General features: G+C 37.5%; 1 protein-coding gene across 1 annotated transcript in view; it reads left to right on the forward strand.

Moving 5' to 3' along the window:
- Positions 1-17,269, forward strand: part of LOC139711430 (small G protein signaling modulator 1-like) — a 133,161-nt gene that overhangs the window by 60,718 nt on the left and 55,174 nt on the right. Inside the window, exons 4-8 of the mRNA XM_071623313.1 lie at positions 1,226-1,394; positions 9,816-9,959; positions 10,622-10,689; positions 14,585-14,739; positions 16,568-16,705. Coding sequence (XP_071479414.1) covers positions 1,226-1,394; positions 9,816-9,959; positions 10,622-10,689; positions 14,585-14,739; positions 16,568-16,705 — 674 coding nt within the window. The remainder of the gene's footprint in view (positions 1-1,225; positions 1,395-9,815; positions 9,960-10,621; positions 10,690-14,584; positions 14,740-16,567; positions 16,706-17,269) is intronic.

Here is a 17,269-nt window from a genome sequence, read left to right on the forward strand (position 1 = left end):
CAGGTCTAGAAATATAACAAGCGTGGTTTGATTTGATAAGCATTATCTGATATGAAACCAACTGTAGGCCTCGTACCTGTGTGGGTCTGAAAGATAATCAGTAGATATAGCTCATACAGTAAGACTTTAAACTAAAGGAATTGATTTAATGAATTTAATAGTGATGGTATTAGATATTGACAGTTATAACTGCTAGCATTATCTGATCTGGAGTCTGTCCGTAGGAATATCAGCAGAAATGGCTCACACATTAAGACCATGCAACTCTGAACAGTTGAAATTGAGGGCTAGGGGGGCCCTGGGAGGAATGCTGAATACAAAAATAGATAGGTGATTTATCAGGAAGGACTGTGACAACAGAGGAGGGATGTGGTGTGGGCAGAACAGGTGGTAGGAACAGAAGTAGACCCAGGCATCCTACCCTCTACAACTGGATGAATTATGTAGTAGATATGTATTTCATGGTGAGCAAGACATACATTGTACCATGAAAACATCATTTGTTGAGCTGTTATGCATACAAGTCATTGCTGAATTTCAGTGAGGGACTTTCCCTTTATGTTTTCACAAAGGGAAAGTCCCTAACTAAGTTATTGATCCTACTGCGTGATTCAGTATGCAGGAAAAATTCTTTTTTTTTTGGGGGGGGGGGGGTAGCACCTATATGCAAGCATATAATTCTGTTAGAAATCCCATGATTTGCAGGAAGAAATGCTTTTATGGTAATTTATAAGGCATTTCCTGTTAGATTCTGTATTGTTGCCGGTCCATAAAAAAAGAACCCAAATTACACATCTAACTAAGATGTAGAATTAACAGAGGCTGCTCTGTGTAATATCCAGTGTGTACACAATGTCTAAAATTGACTTGTAAGAAAAGTCTGGCTTTTCATGCACTCTTAGATAAGTGGTAAAAGGGATAAGTAGTAATAGCCATGACAAGAGTTTTTTTTAATTTTTTCAATCTTGGTCCAGTCTCTCGTTATCTTTTATCTAAATTTCATTTTGACACTGGTGAAAAATGTTTGTAGCAAATGTCATAAATATGCTCTTATTGGCTTTGCAAAGGGTTTGTATTGAATTACATGGTACTTGCTGTGTCACAGTTTTATCATCCATTTATACAGACTTTCCGTATATCACAACAGTGAAAGTATTGACTTTGTAATTGTCGTAAGTGCCAAATACTAAACACGGTTATCCGTCTCGGCTTCTCTGATTTCTAGCTGCTGTGGAGGCCTGCTTGTCCCAGGGTCTGAAGCGAAGGGCGGTCGGCCTCTTCAAGGGCAACAACACCACCTACTCCCTCCTCAAGCAGCTCTCCAAGACTTACTCTCACGCCCAGGAGGTCCTGCAGAAGGTCCAGGAAATTGAGGCTCGGCTGGAGGCCAACAAGTAAGCCCCATTTCGTTTCATGAATATCTTCTTCCTTAGGAGGGTCTATTCAAACAACAGGTATTAGGAGGGTCTATTCAAACAACAGGTATGTTCTCATTGTGTAAAAATGTCAAAATTTGGGATGCAGACATGGTCATGTCTTTTTGATTCATCGTGCTCATTGTAAGGAATTGAGAAACTTTGGTCGCCATCATTTGCGAAGAGCTGATGTGCGCATGTACATGAATAATGGTATGCTTGCTACTTCATAATGCCAATTCAATACCACGGTGTGCCAAAGCTGGTAAACATAGCAAGAAGCGCTCATGCAATGCATTGTGGGATATAAAATTTCCGGATTTGTTGGGATCACCGTGCACACTACATTTTCATATCTTATTGCAAAAATTCACACTAATCATTGTGATTTGGATCGCAACACAAATCGCACGAAATAACACATTATTTCAGTTCACTCTACACATCTTTCAAAATGTGGGTCGCAACCCTGATCGTGACCTGAAATAACGTGTTTTTTAAGGCAATGAAAACAGTAATAACAACAATTTAGATAACAATAAAACAGTTCGAGGTTTTCATTTGTCATGTGGACGAAGTAACACCGGTGACAACAAAATCATAGTACTAAGTATTTGTAATTGAAATAACTTCAACCTCTTCACTTCACTAATAGAATTGCTGCATATTTTGCAGCAGAAACATTTATGATATCCCTTCATCTTTCATCATGTAGCCGATGTCAGATTTCAATACAGGAGTATGTTCATAACACAAATAAAGTAAAAAATGTTAAATTTATGTCATGCAATCTTATTAGGTAACCTAAAAGTGTCTTCTACTGTATTTTACTTCTCTTCTACTTCTTAGTTATATATCTTTTTTTTTTTCAGTTCCTCTTTTTTACTGCCTTGTTTTAACTCCAGATTATGTTTTGCAGTCTTTGTGAAGGAGGCAACAGAGTTCATTTCCTGTTAAAGGGGATGGCTAGTAACCGATCAGTGGGAATCAGTGGGAATTCTGGGGGATGATTGTTCAAATCCTTGTGGGATTCATTTAAGAGTACATTATATATCTATTGTTGTGTGAAAATTATTTGCTTCAGAATGGTCTCATATTCAAGTAATGTAAAGTTTAATGTTAACGGGCTGTTAACGATCGCCCCGTCACTGTACAGGCATGCTACCTGGAAATGTTGAACTGCACAATTACTTGAATATGAGACCATTCTGAAGCAAATAATTTTCACACAACAATAGATATATAATGTACTCTTAAATGAATTCCACAAGGATTGGAACAATCATCCCCAGCATTCTCACTGATTCCCACTGATCAGGTACTAGCCATCCCCTTTAATGCTAGTAGAACATTTTTTTTTTTGGTTTTTTTGGTCATGTTAAGAAAGATATCAGGCTGCTTATCATGTGTCAAATCAGAGATCAGATTGCCGTCCATTTTATGATAATGAAAAGGGAAACTATTCCTTGCATTTGCTCAGTTTTATCTTTGTGAGTATTCGGAGTGAGATAATAGGGTATAAGAACCAGAGAGAGAAAAAAACAACAGCAGACAGGCAGACAGACAGACAGACAGACTAACAAACAGGCAAAGAGACAGATATGAAGACAGAGGGATGTGAGCCCAGCTTAACATATTTTTCACATTCATCAGAGGGGAAGAGGGTGGTTTTGTGTGAAAATGAGATGGGGAAACTATTCCTTGCATTTTCTCAGTTTTATCCTTGGAGTATTCAGAATAAAGATAATAAGATATAAAAACTGGAGGGAGACAAAAAAAGGGAAGACAGACAGACAGACTAATAGACGGACAAAGAGACAGATAGTGAGACAGAGGGATGAGTCGAGCTTAACATATTTTTCACATTTGTCAGAAGGGAAGAGGGTGGTTTTGTGTTTTAAAAAAACCCAACAGTTCAACTGATAATGGTAGATAGAAAATAGGGGTATCTTGCTGTGATACTAAAGCTTGTCATAAATCCTCTAGTTGAACAGTGGAAATACTGTACCTGAATTTTTTTTTATGTGCCGATCAGGATGTTACTCCGACAGTGCACCGGAAGTGATGATGTCAAAAGTCTTGTGTTTAGCCTAGGGCTGGTTTTCAATCAAGATATCTTTTACTCAAGGCTTGGAGCAGTGGGTTGGAACACAGTACCAGCATGGTTAGCAACTGCTGTGCTCACAGATACGTGTGTCCGGGGTACGTGAGGTTGTTTAAAACCAGTTTCCATGGCGATGAATGGCCATGACGTCACACTTCGGTACTCTATACTGTGGGGAAAAACCTTTCCAATTTCCCCTTCAAGCACGATGTAGAGGATGACATCAATGAGGGGAGCATGGGTATCTCTGCACTTAACCCCTTGAGGACAAGTCCGGAGCACACTTGGGCATGTGTCTGTGGGAAATGCATGTTATAGCAAAATCAGTCTGTCCTCAATTGGTTAAAGGAAACCTCCAGGTGATTTTTAGACAATAGAAATCTATTGGTTATACTGAGTACAGAGTTTCAGAATTTATAGTGAGTGATTTAGATGAGGAATAAGAATGTTTTCAAAATTCACAATGAATGAGGATGGTGACATGGCAGCATCACATAAGAATGCATGAATGGATGCTCTCAAGAAAGAAAGAACAAAGAAGAAAGTGTGCGTAAATTCTACACAGGTAAACTTGTTAAGCAAGTGGTATTGGACTGGAATACATGAGCCTCTTATGTCATCATCTTTGTTTAGGTTTAGTTAAGTGTATTGTTTGTTGTTTTGGGGTTTTCAGAGTATTGGTTTATCTGTTAAGGATCACAATAAATTCCACAAAACTATATGTGGTACCACTGATTCATATACAGCATGGTGAAATTATATAAATTGTCTGTAAAGCTCCTTTAACCTGTTAAAGACTAATCCCAAGTATACTTGGGCAGGTATCTATGGGAAATGTGTGTTGTAGCAAAATCAGCTGGTCCTCAATGGGTTAAATGACACTGAACAATGAGCCATGACCAAAGACGATAACTGATAAGACTGGAAAGTGCGCGCAAATCCTGTACAAAACAAATGGACAGCACGTGATCCTCATGCGTATTACGCACATTATGTGAGACCACTCAGTTAACTTCAAAGACAGCGCGTCTCAGGATGTGCGTCTTTGCCTGAGACGCGTTTGTCTTTGAAGATGTTGTTGTTTATCAAGCGTCTTTGATTGTGAGACCTTGTTGTTGCCAAATTTTTACCTCCACGAAATAATCCTTATTACTTTCAAATCTCGTTCTTCAAAATAGTCCCTTTAATCGAAAAAAAGCTACGACTATGATTTTTAAATCTTTTTAGGATAATGAAAATATCACGACCTTTGGAAATGAATGATGTTTATAGGTGTGTAATTAAGTTTGTACTTAGCTCTCTTTTGTATCGTCATGTAGGGTAGCCATTTTGTTTCCATTTTTATCACGCGCCTTCGTATCTTGTTATCTCTACTATCTTTGGCCATGACCAAACAGAACAGCAGCACATGACTCCCATCCCTATGTCAGTCTGTGCAAATGAGGCTGGGGTGGGGGGGGGGGGGTGGTTTGAAGTGATGAGAGCAGGTGGTATGGGTAGTTTGGTAATACCAAGAGATTGGGCATCAGTTATCCCACGCATACATTATGCCAACTTCAAGTGCCTCAGAGGGTCTCTCAGTACCCCCCTCTCTCTCCTCTCTCCCTCTCTCCATGTCTCTGTCTCTGTCTCTCTCCTATTCTCCCTACTTCTGAAGATTGAATGATGATCTTGGGGCACGCTTTGGAGTGTGATGAATAGTTACATGGGAGGAATGTCGCCCTAGAGCACCATCTCATTGAGATGTATAGGTTATGTGGGCGTGGACTCCCGTGTGTGTCCGGTCTAATTTTCAGTCTTATCTGCAGGTGGATGGCATCTTTTTTTTTTTTGATGAAAATGGGAGCGAGGATGAACCCCAGTGAGAGTAGAATTGAAAAATCAGATGTAGAGGAGTTTTGGAAAGGAGAAATTAAGATTAGAAAGGAGGTGTGTCATTCAAAATAGATATGTGCTTTCTTGGTGATAGGTACAATGAAAATTGTTATTTCTATGTTATTTCTAGAGGAAAGAAAATATCTGCTTTTAACCCTTTGCTTATTGAAACCTGGTAGGTTCTGGGCAAGTTAATGAAAAATTTAGAGTCTTTGCAGGGAATGGGTTAAAGTAAAATAGGAGGAAGGACAAAGAGATGCCGGGGAGGGGGGGGGGGGATGGGGAGGGGGAAGGGAAAGGGAAAGAGAAGTAATAATGAGAGTGAGTTTTTTTTTTTCTTTTGAAAAATGAGTGAGGAAAAATGAGTGGAGGAGTGAGTGAGGAAGCGGGGGAGAAGGTGGAAAAGAAGATAGATGTTTATTCTTTTCCTTCGCTGTTGGGAAGATTAAGAAAAAAAGAAAGAAGTGACATCAATTGACAGGACAATAGATTGACAGTTCTCGCGATGCAGTTTTTGACAGCTGTCATGAATTTTTGACCAGAGGAAGGTGTCCTTAATGCGACATCACAGAGTCAGTGTCTGGGATACGCCATATTTGATGGGAGAAGTCCGATAAAGAATTTATGTTGCATGGGAGAGAAGCGCTATACTATCTGTGATTTACAGGCGTGTTCAGTGCACAATCACCCACTTTCTCCTGCGATTCATAATATAGTGTGAAGCGTGAAGGTCAATTGTGCCGTGAGTATTACTGGTAGCCCTTCAGAACAATGTCTTTGCACTCCATGTCACTTCGTTGAGTTGCTGTCAGTCAAGATATGGTGGCATTAGTGCCTGGAGTGCATGAATATTTGATAATCAGCGAGGGTGAATGAGGTAGCGTTGTATCAAGTCATTTGCAATTCTTTGTAAAAAGACCTGGTGTACACCGTGGAAACAAAATGTGGGCATATCTTCATAGAAACCGTGGCGGGGAAAAAAATATAAGTGTAATCTGTGTTGCAGTAGATGTACTTTAGTAATGTAAAATCAAAACTCACTTGTAGCTGTTCATAGGAATGTTATAGATATTAATTACTGAATCATCAACTGGTAGAACTTGATTGGAGAATAACAATGGTATAGCATATCAAGGGTGGCATCATAAATGTACATTGATTTAAGGGTTAGGAAGTATGGGATAGTGAGTGCTAGATATAGACAGCATGGAAGAGCCAGAGGTGTTGTTTATCTGTATCATATCGAATCATGCACAATTTAAATCAAAGATGTTATCATGTTTATCAATGATCTACTCCTGTAGGAATTTTGCTGTAGAAATTATCATATTGTATTCTTCAGATTGGCACCTCTGTGCTTTCACTGCATTCATTTTACTGGTGGAAAGTGACATGGTACTGGCTAAAAATTCATTAAATCTAAATTAAAGCAGAATTTAAAAAAAAGAAGAAATCTACCAAAGTTGCCAATTTGAGAAAAAAAGAAGAACTTTAATCTTCTTAAATGTATTGCCAATTCAACAATCTTTTATAAACTCAGGAGTTAAGAGTCTTTTTAGAATTTTCCAAACTGAACAAATTATATTATACATTTACAAAAAATGGGCTCAAATGAAGAAAAAAAAAATTCAAATCTGCCATATGACTCACCAACAGTGAATCGTATACAAATATTGACTGCTTCGAGGGACATGATTAAAACGATTTGTCCAGAGGTGATATCTCAACACAGGGATACCATTTTTCATGCAAAAGCCTGAATTCAGCCCCTGGCAAAATCATATTTTGGGCCCTTTTACATACAAGCTGACTTCTTGTAAATGAGTTTTCAGGTCCTTTCTTTCATTTTAACTGGCATCCTTGTCAACAGTGCTATGTCTTGAGATGAGTGGAGGGGCATAGCACTGTTGAGAAGTCACCAAGGTCAAATAGTTTAAACATTACCCCCAAAGAAGCAGTTGATATTTGTTTTATATACTGCATCCCACTTGATTTAAATTATCTTATGCTAAATTAAGGCATTGACATAAAGTTGCCGTGCTACTTGGCAGAGAAGTTATGTAAGGTGTAATTTCACAATGTGCAAATAAAGATATGTGTGCAAGATATACTTACACCCATCTTCAAAAGCTGCTTGCTGACTGCAGGGCAATATAGCAAAAACTAATGACTGCCCCTTTAACCAATGAGAATCAAGGATTTATCAAATGATCCGCTTATCATTCAATGATTTAGCACCAAATAAAACCAAAATAAAACATGTAAACGTGGTTTTCTGGCACTTGAAGGATTAAGTCACAGTGCATGCTAAGATCCAAGCATATCACTTATACTTAGTAAATGGCTTAAATATTGCACAAATAATGACATGACACAAATGCATGCACAGGAAAAAAGAGAAAAGAATTGAACCCAGGTGTGCACGATAATGTGCATTGCATTTATGTGATCATGTAACATCAAAGTTGAAAAAGCAAACTTTTGCCTTGGACGTAGCAGAAAGACAATGCAGTGAGTATCATACTTTTACCACATTCATCGCTGCAAAATGTCAGATTTTATTTGTTGCTTGTAAATTAATAATGGTAGAAGATCGCTTGAGGCAAGTTAGGCTGCATGCTCTCATTGGATCCAGAATTGACTCTTAAACATGCAAAAATCTCTTGTCCAAATATTTTGGTTAGAGGAGAAAGATACGTGATGGCAGGAAGTTTGGGGCAAAGGAAAAAAAAAATCAATTTTCGTCTCGGTTGGACGCAATTGATTTACAGAGACCTACTTGCTGTTCGTAATCGTGTTTCAGACAGAGCCCAGGAAATAAATGCACAGACTTGTCTCCAGGCTGTAAGATGTAATTTACATGGAAATCCAAGTATGTTTTCAGCAGCGAATGGAAACAGGGTACATCAAGAGACTGATGACCCGGAGAACTAAACAAAGAGATAGATAGATTGGGAAAGAGAGAAAGATAAACAGAGAGAGATATGTATAAAGAGGGATGAGAAAGAGACAAGAAAGTGAGAGATGGGGAGAGGGTTTTATAAATATATATATATATATATATATATATATATATATATATATTATAAGGAGAGAGAGAGAGAGTGAGAGAATTGAGAGCAGAGAAAGAGAGAAATAGAAGGATTAAAAGAGAGAAAGATAAACATATATATATATAAAGAGAGAGAGATACAGAGGGAGAGATAAGAGCAGAGATAGAGAGAAATATAACAAAAAAATAGAGAAAGATAAACAGAGAGAGAGATAGAGATGACAGCAGAGAAATAGAAGGAGTGAAGGAGAGAAAGATAAACAGAGTGAGAGATAAAGAGGGATGAGAAAAGAAAATGAGAGATAGGGAGAGAGAAAGGAGAAGAGAACACCGAGGAAATATATTTGCAATAAATACACATTCTGTGAAATCGCCATCCCTCAATCTCTATGGGGAAATCTGGGTGAGAAGTCTCCGAATTATCTTTTGAAAGATCATACTTGTGCTCCCGTGCATGCAGCTTCAAGGATTCTCTTACGCTCTATGGATCGGCAAATTCCTCACTCCGGATTGGTATCAGCATCGAAGTGGTGCTTTCTCCCATACAAAGTGTAGAATAGGAGAAGTGAAATGGCACACCAATAACAAGCATGTCAATGACATCGCAATCTATATTTTGCAAACAGCTAGAATCTCAAGAATACATTTACTTTTGTTTTATGTCAAGATATTCTCTTAATACTAAATACCATCTTGGTCCAGTACCAAGCTTGACTGTCGTTAAAAAAGAAAGAAAAACACAAATATATCATTTTTTCTAATGTATTGTTTTTGTGTGATGTAGTATGTATAATGGACAAGGTCAATAATTTTGTCATAAAAATGGATGAATAAGACATTTCTCAGACCTAGACCTGGGGTTACTCTGCATATAGCAAATATACTTGATAAAGCGTACAGCCTCTCATTCAAAGAAAACATTTTTCACATGATTTTTCTTTTAATGTTCAATTGAGTGTGCTAAATTTCATGTGTTTTTAATTTTCAAAACCATTGATATTTTACTGTCATAAACCTAAGTACATGTAGACAAAATGCAGTGGGGTAGAATATTTCTTCTTCCTTGATTTCTTGAAGAAATCACATTGCAAGAAATGAGCAAAAAAAAAAAACCCAGATTGCCGCACAAATAGTGAGCTGATGCGGTTTTTGGTACCCTGGGGTACGAAAGAGAAATCTGCCATTTTGTTGAATCATTTTTTTTTTTCACACTGGTCCTTGGGTTACCAAAAAAAATAACATTTGACTCTTAGCACTTTGAAGGACTCATTGAGAATTCCTTGTATGAAAGGAACAGTGTATCATCATGTATGATGTTTAGTCTCAAGTCTTTGAAGTCTGTGTTTTTGTTTTTGCTTTTTCTCAACAGAAAACATACAAACGGGGAGTCCCCGGGCACAACATCTCAACAGAACATCCGGGCAGCGCTGCAGCAGAGACACCTGTGGATACGGGTGGCGCTTTTCGAGAAGCGTCTCGCCAAAATCTGCGACTACGTTTCACAGAATGGCAGGTAAGGGACTGAGCATGTGTGTCTCTGATCAGACTCTGGTTCAGGCAATTATAAGTTTATTAAGTGTAGGTACAAATAACTAATTGACTGTCTTTGGAAATATATTTGCTTTCTATGACCTTTGACCAATGTCAACTGACTTTTGCCCCTAAGCATCACAATAGATTAGAAACATAGACCTGAAATCACAAAGTTGGTTTAAATCTAGACCTTGGTTTAAATTCAGTCCATGGGACTAATATAAGCATGGAATAGGCATACCTTTTACACGTGCATATCAATGTGTATTTGTTACAGAATGTCTATTAGTGTCCGCGATCTGTCATGCGTATTTATGAAGAAGAAATTTGCACAAACCATGGTCTAAATTTTAACCACCTTCATGAATTTGAACCATATTGTCAGAAATGAATGATATTGAAACCAAATGCAGTTTTTTTTTAAGTGAAAAAAAAATGACACATTTTATCAGATGTAATATTAATAGTTTTAGAAAGAAAGAGCACCCTATTTTTAACTGTAGAAACAGAGGTGGAATAATTTTTCCTTTGGAAAAAAAAGAAGAAGAAAATACCCAGCTGTGTTTGTTGTAGATGCGAATAGCTACAAACTGACATGTTTGAAGAACTAAAAGTGGTTTTTCGTTTACCTTCCAAATCCAGCAAATACTATGAGAAAGACAGTCTGATGTCGGACATGGTGGATGGCCCCATTCTGGCATCTCTGTTGGGTAAGTTATGAGTGCTGCGTAGAAAACTGATTCGGAACCATTATGTGCTATCTCATGTAGATGCATTTTGCTTCTTATGTAGATGCATCTCAAGTGTTCTTGAATGGAATTCAGATTTATTATTAGTATCATTATTATTTTTTGTTCTAGGGCAATTATGTGGGATCTTGGATGAGTATGTATCTCATGAATGTGGTTTCTTATCGTATTTATGGCATTTATATGAATGTACCTGGTGTTCATTACAGGTTTCTTCATACAATTTCTTTACCAGTATTATTTGTGTACTGTATAAATTCCACTTGATGTGGCTGTCATCATGGACATACTCTTGTAAGATCATCAAATAAAAATTGTCACAGTTGCAGTAAACCCCCAAGAAGAAAGATATATTTCAAAAGCTGCATTTGGGGAGAAAGGGCTTAGTTTCCTGGGAATGTATGCTTGAGAATGAAAAAGATGCATTTCCTTGCAGAATTCCTCCATGGAATCTCCCCAAATTATATACTTAGTCATGGTGTCCAGGAGAAATTCTTGCAGCAGAAATGATTATCTTGTAATCATCAAATTGGCACTTCTGAATTTCACTGCATGTTCTATATTGGAGAAAGATCAGATGGCAAACATTTGTTAAATCACTGCTCCCAATGCTAAACATTACTTTAATCTGTCCAAATCAACAACAGCAAAAAAAAAAAAAAAAGAAACAAAAGTACTGCTAATTTGAGAACAGGAACTTGAATTTCTAGGATTAGTGCCAATTGAAGAATCACTTGTAGATATTAGGAATAAGACTTAAAAATTCTGCAACTCAAGCAAAACAACTATAAATGGACAACAGAGGTCTCAAAATGAAAGTGATTATATTCATCCGTACTTCATGCATTACCAACAAATAATTAAACTTGAAAAGTATAAGGATGTATCAAGAAACCCCAGAAATGTGCCTTTTTAGGACTTGGCTGAGTTACAAGCATATGAAAAATCCTTTTTTTTTTACCCTCCGTTTGAGAAGTAACAAGAAGAAAATTGAACATGGAATACAAACACAGCCTTAAAACCATTGGATGTGGTTTGATACTCGGATTACATATGTGCTTCGCTTTTATTCAGGTATGCCCAGCGTAGATTCAGAGCTTTTCCCGACTACTAGTAAATCAAGGCAAACTGCTCCATATAGCTAGATTGGAAGTGACACAAAAATACATTCTCTTGTCCTTCAGAAGGTCAATACACGAAATACAGAGTGTCGAATGCATGTCTGTTGGCCACATCTGCTTTGCAGTGGACGGATAAAACCTGAACTAGATTTCATTTAGAAACACTCAGGGCTGTGGTACCTGTATCTTCCCTCCACATTTTTTTCCCCTTTTGGTTTGTCCCTTTTTCGTATTTTGGAGAGCAGGCAGTTTGTTCTGTGTCGATAGATATTATTGATTGCTTTCGGGATGCGTTGCGATGTCAGGGACCGTACTGGGCCAGCTGTGGGTGGAATATCGTGGCATCCTACGGGACTGCCGCAAAGAACGATTGGCGGTGGCTGAGTGTTTTTGTCACAGTGTGAGTGAGGGAAAGGCAGCCACTGCATCTGGCTCACAGTGCAAGTAGCAAGACCTATTTTTAGCATTTTTTATTTGTTGTTGCTTACCAAACTAAAAGGGAACTACTGTCCCAATTGTATGTCAAACCAGAATTATTGTTATTGAGATTGTAAGTTTTTTTTTTAAATATCAAATGCCAAGCCCACAGCCACATGTGAACTTGTCTTGAATCACATCATTGTAAAGAAGAGAGGGATTTATTTGATTTACCAAATACGAGTACTCCTGCTAAAAAGGGGGATGGGGAGGGGGAAGTGGAGGGTTGAATGAAGGTTGTACTCTATCTTACCTTTTAGGCATTGGTGTGAAGTGTTTTTGATTTTGATTTTTTTTCTTCTCTTTTTCCTTTAATGGAGTCAGTGGTGGTATTTGAGCTTTGATTCAGTGCACTCAATATCTTGACATTGATGGTAAGATATGTGACTATGGAGAGGTATGAAGTTGGGGAAGAATTCACTGACGTGCACTGTCTTTCATGATCAGAATGATAGTCCCTCTCTGTAGAAAGCAGCAAAATATTCAATGCGCCATACCCCCCCCCCCCTCGAAAAAAAAAATAGATAAATGAAAGAAGGCTCTAGCTAGAGCAATGACCAGTAAAGTACATTTTCATTTCTATTAATGGGAGATTAAACAAGAATCCTTAAATTGGGAATTTATTCTACATCTTACAGCTAATGATACTTACTCAGTGCATAGTGAGCCACAGCATGTTGTGCTTTCTAGTGAAGATATGAACATGTTTTTGTTAGATTTCATTTCCTTTGAAATATTGCATGTAAACAGAAGTAGAAACAAAATGTCACATCAAATTCAGTGTCATCTGCATTCCTTTCAGTGTGGTTGATATTTTATTTACAATATAGCATATATGCATTTTTGTTTATATTTGTCTGCATGGCATTCATTGAAACTTGCAATATAGTTGAACGAAATTGGATGGCTTTTTAAATTGAAAATACATCTTTTTGATAAAATGTGTATATAACAACATGCTAGACAAACTAAAAATTCATTTCAGGCATCTGCACTTTGTATGAATATTTTATGGATGTATTGTGATCTTGATCTATTCTGCTTATGGCCTTTTGATCAGAAAATTAGCCATTTTACTCATGCACAAACCAATGGGATAATCATTAGGGGATGACATCATAGTCATATATAAATGACATACATATACTTTTGGGTTATTATCATATAGTTTATTTGTTTTTAAAATGCCAAAAATGTTCAAATTTCATAACTGTTAGGGGAAAACTCATCCACTTGTAATACATATGAACTATTCTGTTGTTTGACTCACATTTTCTGTTCATCTCAGCTTGATATAGAGTGGACTTTTCCCTGTAACATACTGTATACGCTATAATTTTCGCGTACATAAATTTTCGCGAATTGCCGCTGTCACACATTTTCGCGAGTGGTTAAATTCGCGATTGGGGGACCAGATAAAATATGAAGCGGCAAAGAAAGTGTGAATTTTCAACTTACTAGCAAATGAGAATGAAACTAGTTATACACTGCATGAAAAAACTTACCAAACTCTGCGAACTAATAAGTTAGAATTCGATATTTTTGAAGTGGTTAAGTCCATCGCGCTAGATTTCTGACGAGTGGTCCCCTTGCGATAATGGATTGGCTCTCTACAGTATTCGTAAGTAGACGTGGACGTGCTATATGTACGTAAACAAGCTTAGCCAGTGAGTATGGTCTGTTCGGTAAGCCGTGACATGGTATACTAGTACTGAAATGTTCGTATCATCAAGGCAAGGGATTCATTTTGGAAGGTAATATTTTCGCGTGTTGTTAATTTCGCGAATAGCTCCCGACTCGCGAAATTCGCAAAAATAACCCCCCCACGTAATATATAGCGTATACAGTAATAGACCATTTAGGTAATGTATTCAAATTCTGTGCATGTCTTATTCTCAATAGTTTCCCTTAATAATCACAAAGCGTGTGAAAGGCTTGATCTTTGACAGTACATTACAGAAACGATCTACTGTATACACCATACATTTAGTGAGTCTAAATTTTCATGAATCGGGACTTCCCGATGATTTCGCGAGTGGTTAAATTCACGATTGTGGAGTACTGTACTTAACAGAGAAATGTATATATGTGCGTCACATTCATATCGTGATAAGAGTCATTATTTTTGCGTGTCTAATTTCTTGAATAGCACCTGACTCGTGAAATTCGCGAAAATAAAAATTTCGCAAAATATTCGGCGTATACAGTATTGTGTCCATGTGTGACATCGTCCCATGCTTTTGCCTAATACCCTGCAGTTGGACCGTGTGCCCTGGACTACTCCAAGATGAAGACGGCTGACCATTACTGGACAGACCCCCCAGCTGATGAGCTTGTCCAGAGACATCGAATACACAGTGCAGGACCTGGGGTCACTTCGGGGGCTAATTCACCGAGGAGACCTGGTTTACAGGTGGGGGGCCACTTCTGCTTTACTTACTGCTAGCGGTAGAAATAATGATTTTGAATAATTATATCATTTGATATTAGTAATGATAATAGCAATAACAGTGATCAATACAATAGAATTGCTAATAGCAATAATCATTAATGATGATATCAATGACTATAATGATTAGAATGATAAAAATAATTGTGCAATTAGCAAAGCAATAGTAACTATATTAAAAGAGTCTATATGCATTACTTTTGACATATTTCTGTTGAAGTCTCTGAAATAGAAATATTACACGGTATTTTGTGATTTTTTTCTTTCTTGAGATAAATGATTAGGATCCACATATTTGTGAGTGAACAGAGATAGTTACTACAGAATAAAATCTTGCCGTAGACATAAGCATCATTTCTTGATGTTATTCCCTCAGAATTCAGTGAGGTTTGATATCCAAAATGGGCCTTTTAGTCTCACAGTATGAGATATTCTTTCTTTGTCATTATACAGTGAATCATACCTAAGGTACTAAAGCGTGTACTGTAAAAGTGGATATTTTCGCACGAGTAATTCTTTGCGCTTGGACGGGTAAGATGAATTTCACATGTTTTTAATTCCGTGAAATCAGGATGTTGACTACTGGAACATATGGCATGCAAAAATATTTGCATGCTTATATTTTTGCGCTAGCTTCTGGTTGCGCGAAATGTGCGCAAATTTCCACACCGCGATAATTTCCACTTTTACAGTATGCACTTTTATTTTACAATCAGACTTTTGCGATGATAATTCCAGTAATTAATATGACAAATTACAGGTGTAAGCAGTTTCCATCAAATCTGTTTGAAACAGACTGATCTATATCCCTTTTTGTGACATGTAACCCAAGTGAAAACAGATCCTCCCCCCCCCCAAAAAAAAAAAAAAATCAATTTACCACTGCTATTTTTGTACCCGACCAGCAGTTTTAACCAAGAGCACAGCTGTCAAGCCAAACGAGATAGAGAGTATATCCTATTGTTCGTGTCCCAGAAAAGACACAATAGAGTCTCCTTTCACTGTTCCGTTTATCAATCAAACGAGGGGAAAAAGAATACCACCCCCTCACAGTTCTACAATGTACAGTAATGATCACTTTATCAAATATGATGAGGAGTATTAGCAAAGATGCAGGCTTCGTTTGAAATAGTAAAAAAACCACTAAATGTCAATGATATGTCTTAATTTCTCTTCAATTGATTTTACTGCATTTTTTAAAAATATAATCAAGAGATTCACATGCACTTTCCCTAAAATAAGCATCATACTGTTGTTGAACATGTGCTCCTTTGTAAAGCAAGGCCTCTAGAGCAAGACTGCCCATCATACTGCAGGGCTTAGGACACAGAATTTTCTGTTCAGCAATATGTAAATATGTTGAAATCTTAAAATAGGTATGTCTAGTCAAGTGAAGATAACCTATTTTTAAACTTCAATTTACAATGATCTGCATACATCAAAGAGACATTTTGTAATGTTTTGTAATCTGGGAGGATCCACCTTAACTTTGGAGTTAGCCTCACATCAAACCTGTACAAAAAACCATGTGTCTTACAGAGAGTGTATTTTACAGTCTTTGAATAGTTATATCACATCCTCTCCAATGATAGACTCTTCAAACATTTGATCACTTTACAATAATCTACATGCACCTATACAAGAGGTCTTCTGTTTTGATTCGTAACTTCTGATGATACAAATTATCTTGGATGGTAGCAATGCATCAAACTTCAGTGTTATCTAAAATTCATGATATTCATCTCATTGCTCCCTCCTCCTCCTTCTTCCCTTTGTTGACTTCTGACCCCAGGTCAAGAGGACAGCTACGGGTACGACGCCAGAGGAGCACTGCCGGACACCGGTCTCGGCCCGAGACTACGTGGAGTCTCTGCATCAGAACTCGAGGAGCACGCTTCTCTATGGCAAGAACAACGTCCTGGTCCAGCCGGTAAGTTCAGAGTTCATATGTTGACCCCATCGTTGTCCATAGCAACCATTTTTTGCACGATGTCAATGGCACTTTTAGGGTGCGGCCCCAAGAGGGGAAGGGATATGGTAGCTGTGTGGCAATCATTGCTTCATGTCCTGAGACTTTCTTTTCTTCAAACAAGTGTTGTTTTCTGTCAAACACTTCTTGGTCAATATTGTGGTGGAAAATGGACGATTGTGAATGAAGGTGTTTGATTGTGATTGAACATAATTTCAACAGAATCTAATGCAGACAGGAGTTGATTAAATGATTATCATAGTTAGCAATTCAAGCTTCATCTTGCATTGAGAAAAATCATCAACATGTAGACAAGGGAGTGAACGCTTCAGTTTAGTACTTTTTTTTAAAGATTATATTTTTCAGTATTTCAATAGCAGTTAGCAATGAAATAACTCTGAAATTCTTTGCTATGTCATATGTCAATGCTTTAGTGTCAAATCCAAGAGGATGTGAATGTAGAATGGCAACCTTATCCACTCAGGACCACTGTTTTAGAAATCTATTCACTTTGTACATAAATAT

The sequence above is a fragment of the Diadema antillarum genome, unplaced genomic scaffold (genome assembly GCF_040938485.1).
Source record: "Diadema antillarum isolate AM-2024a unplaced genomic scaffold, OU_Dant_1.0 seq00001659_RagTag, whole genome shotgun sequence".
NCBI lineage: Eukaryota > Metazoa > Echinodermata > Echinoidea > Diadematoida > Diadematidae > Diadema > Diadema antillarum.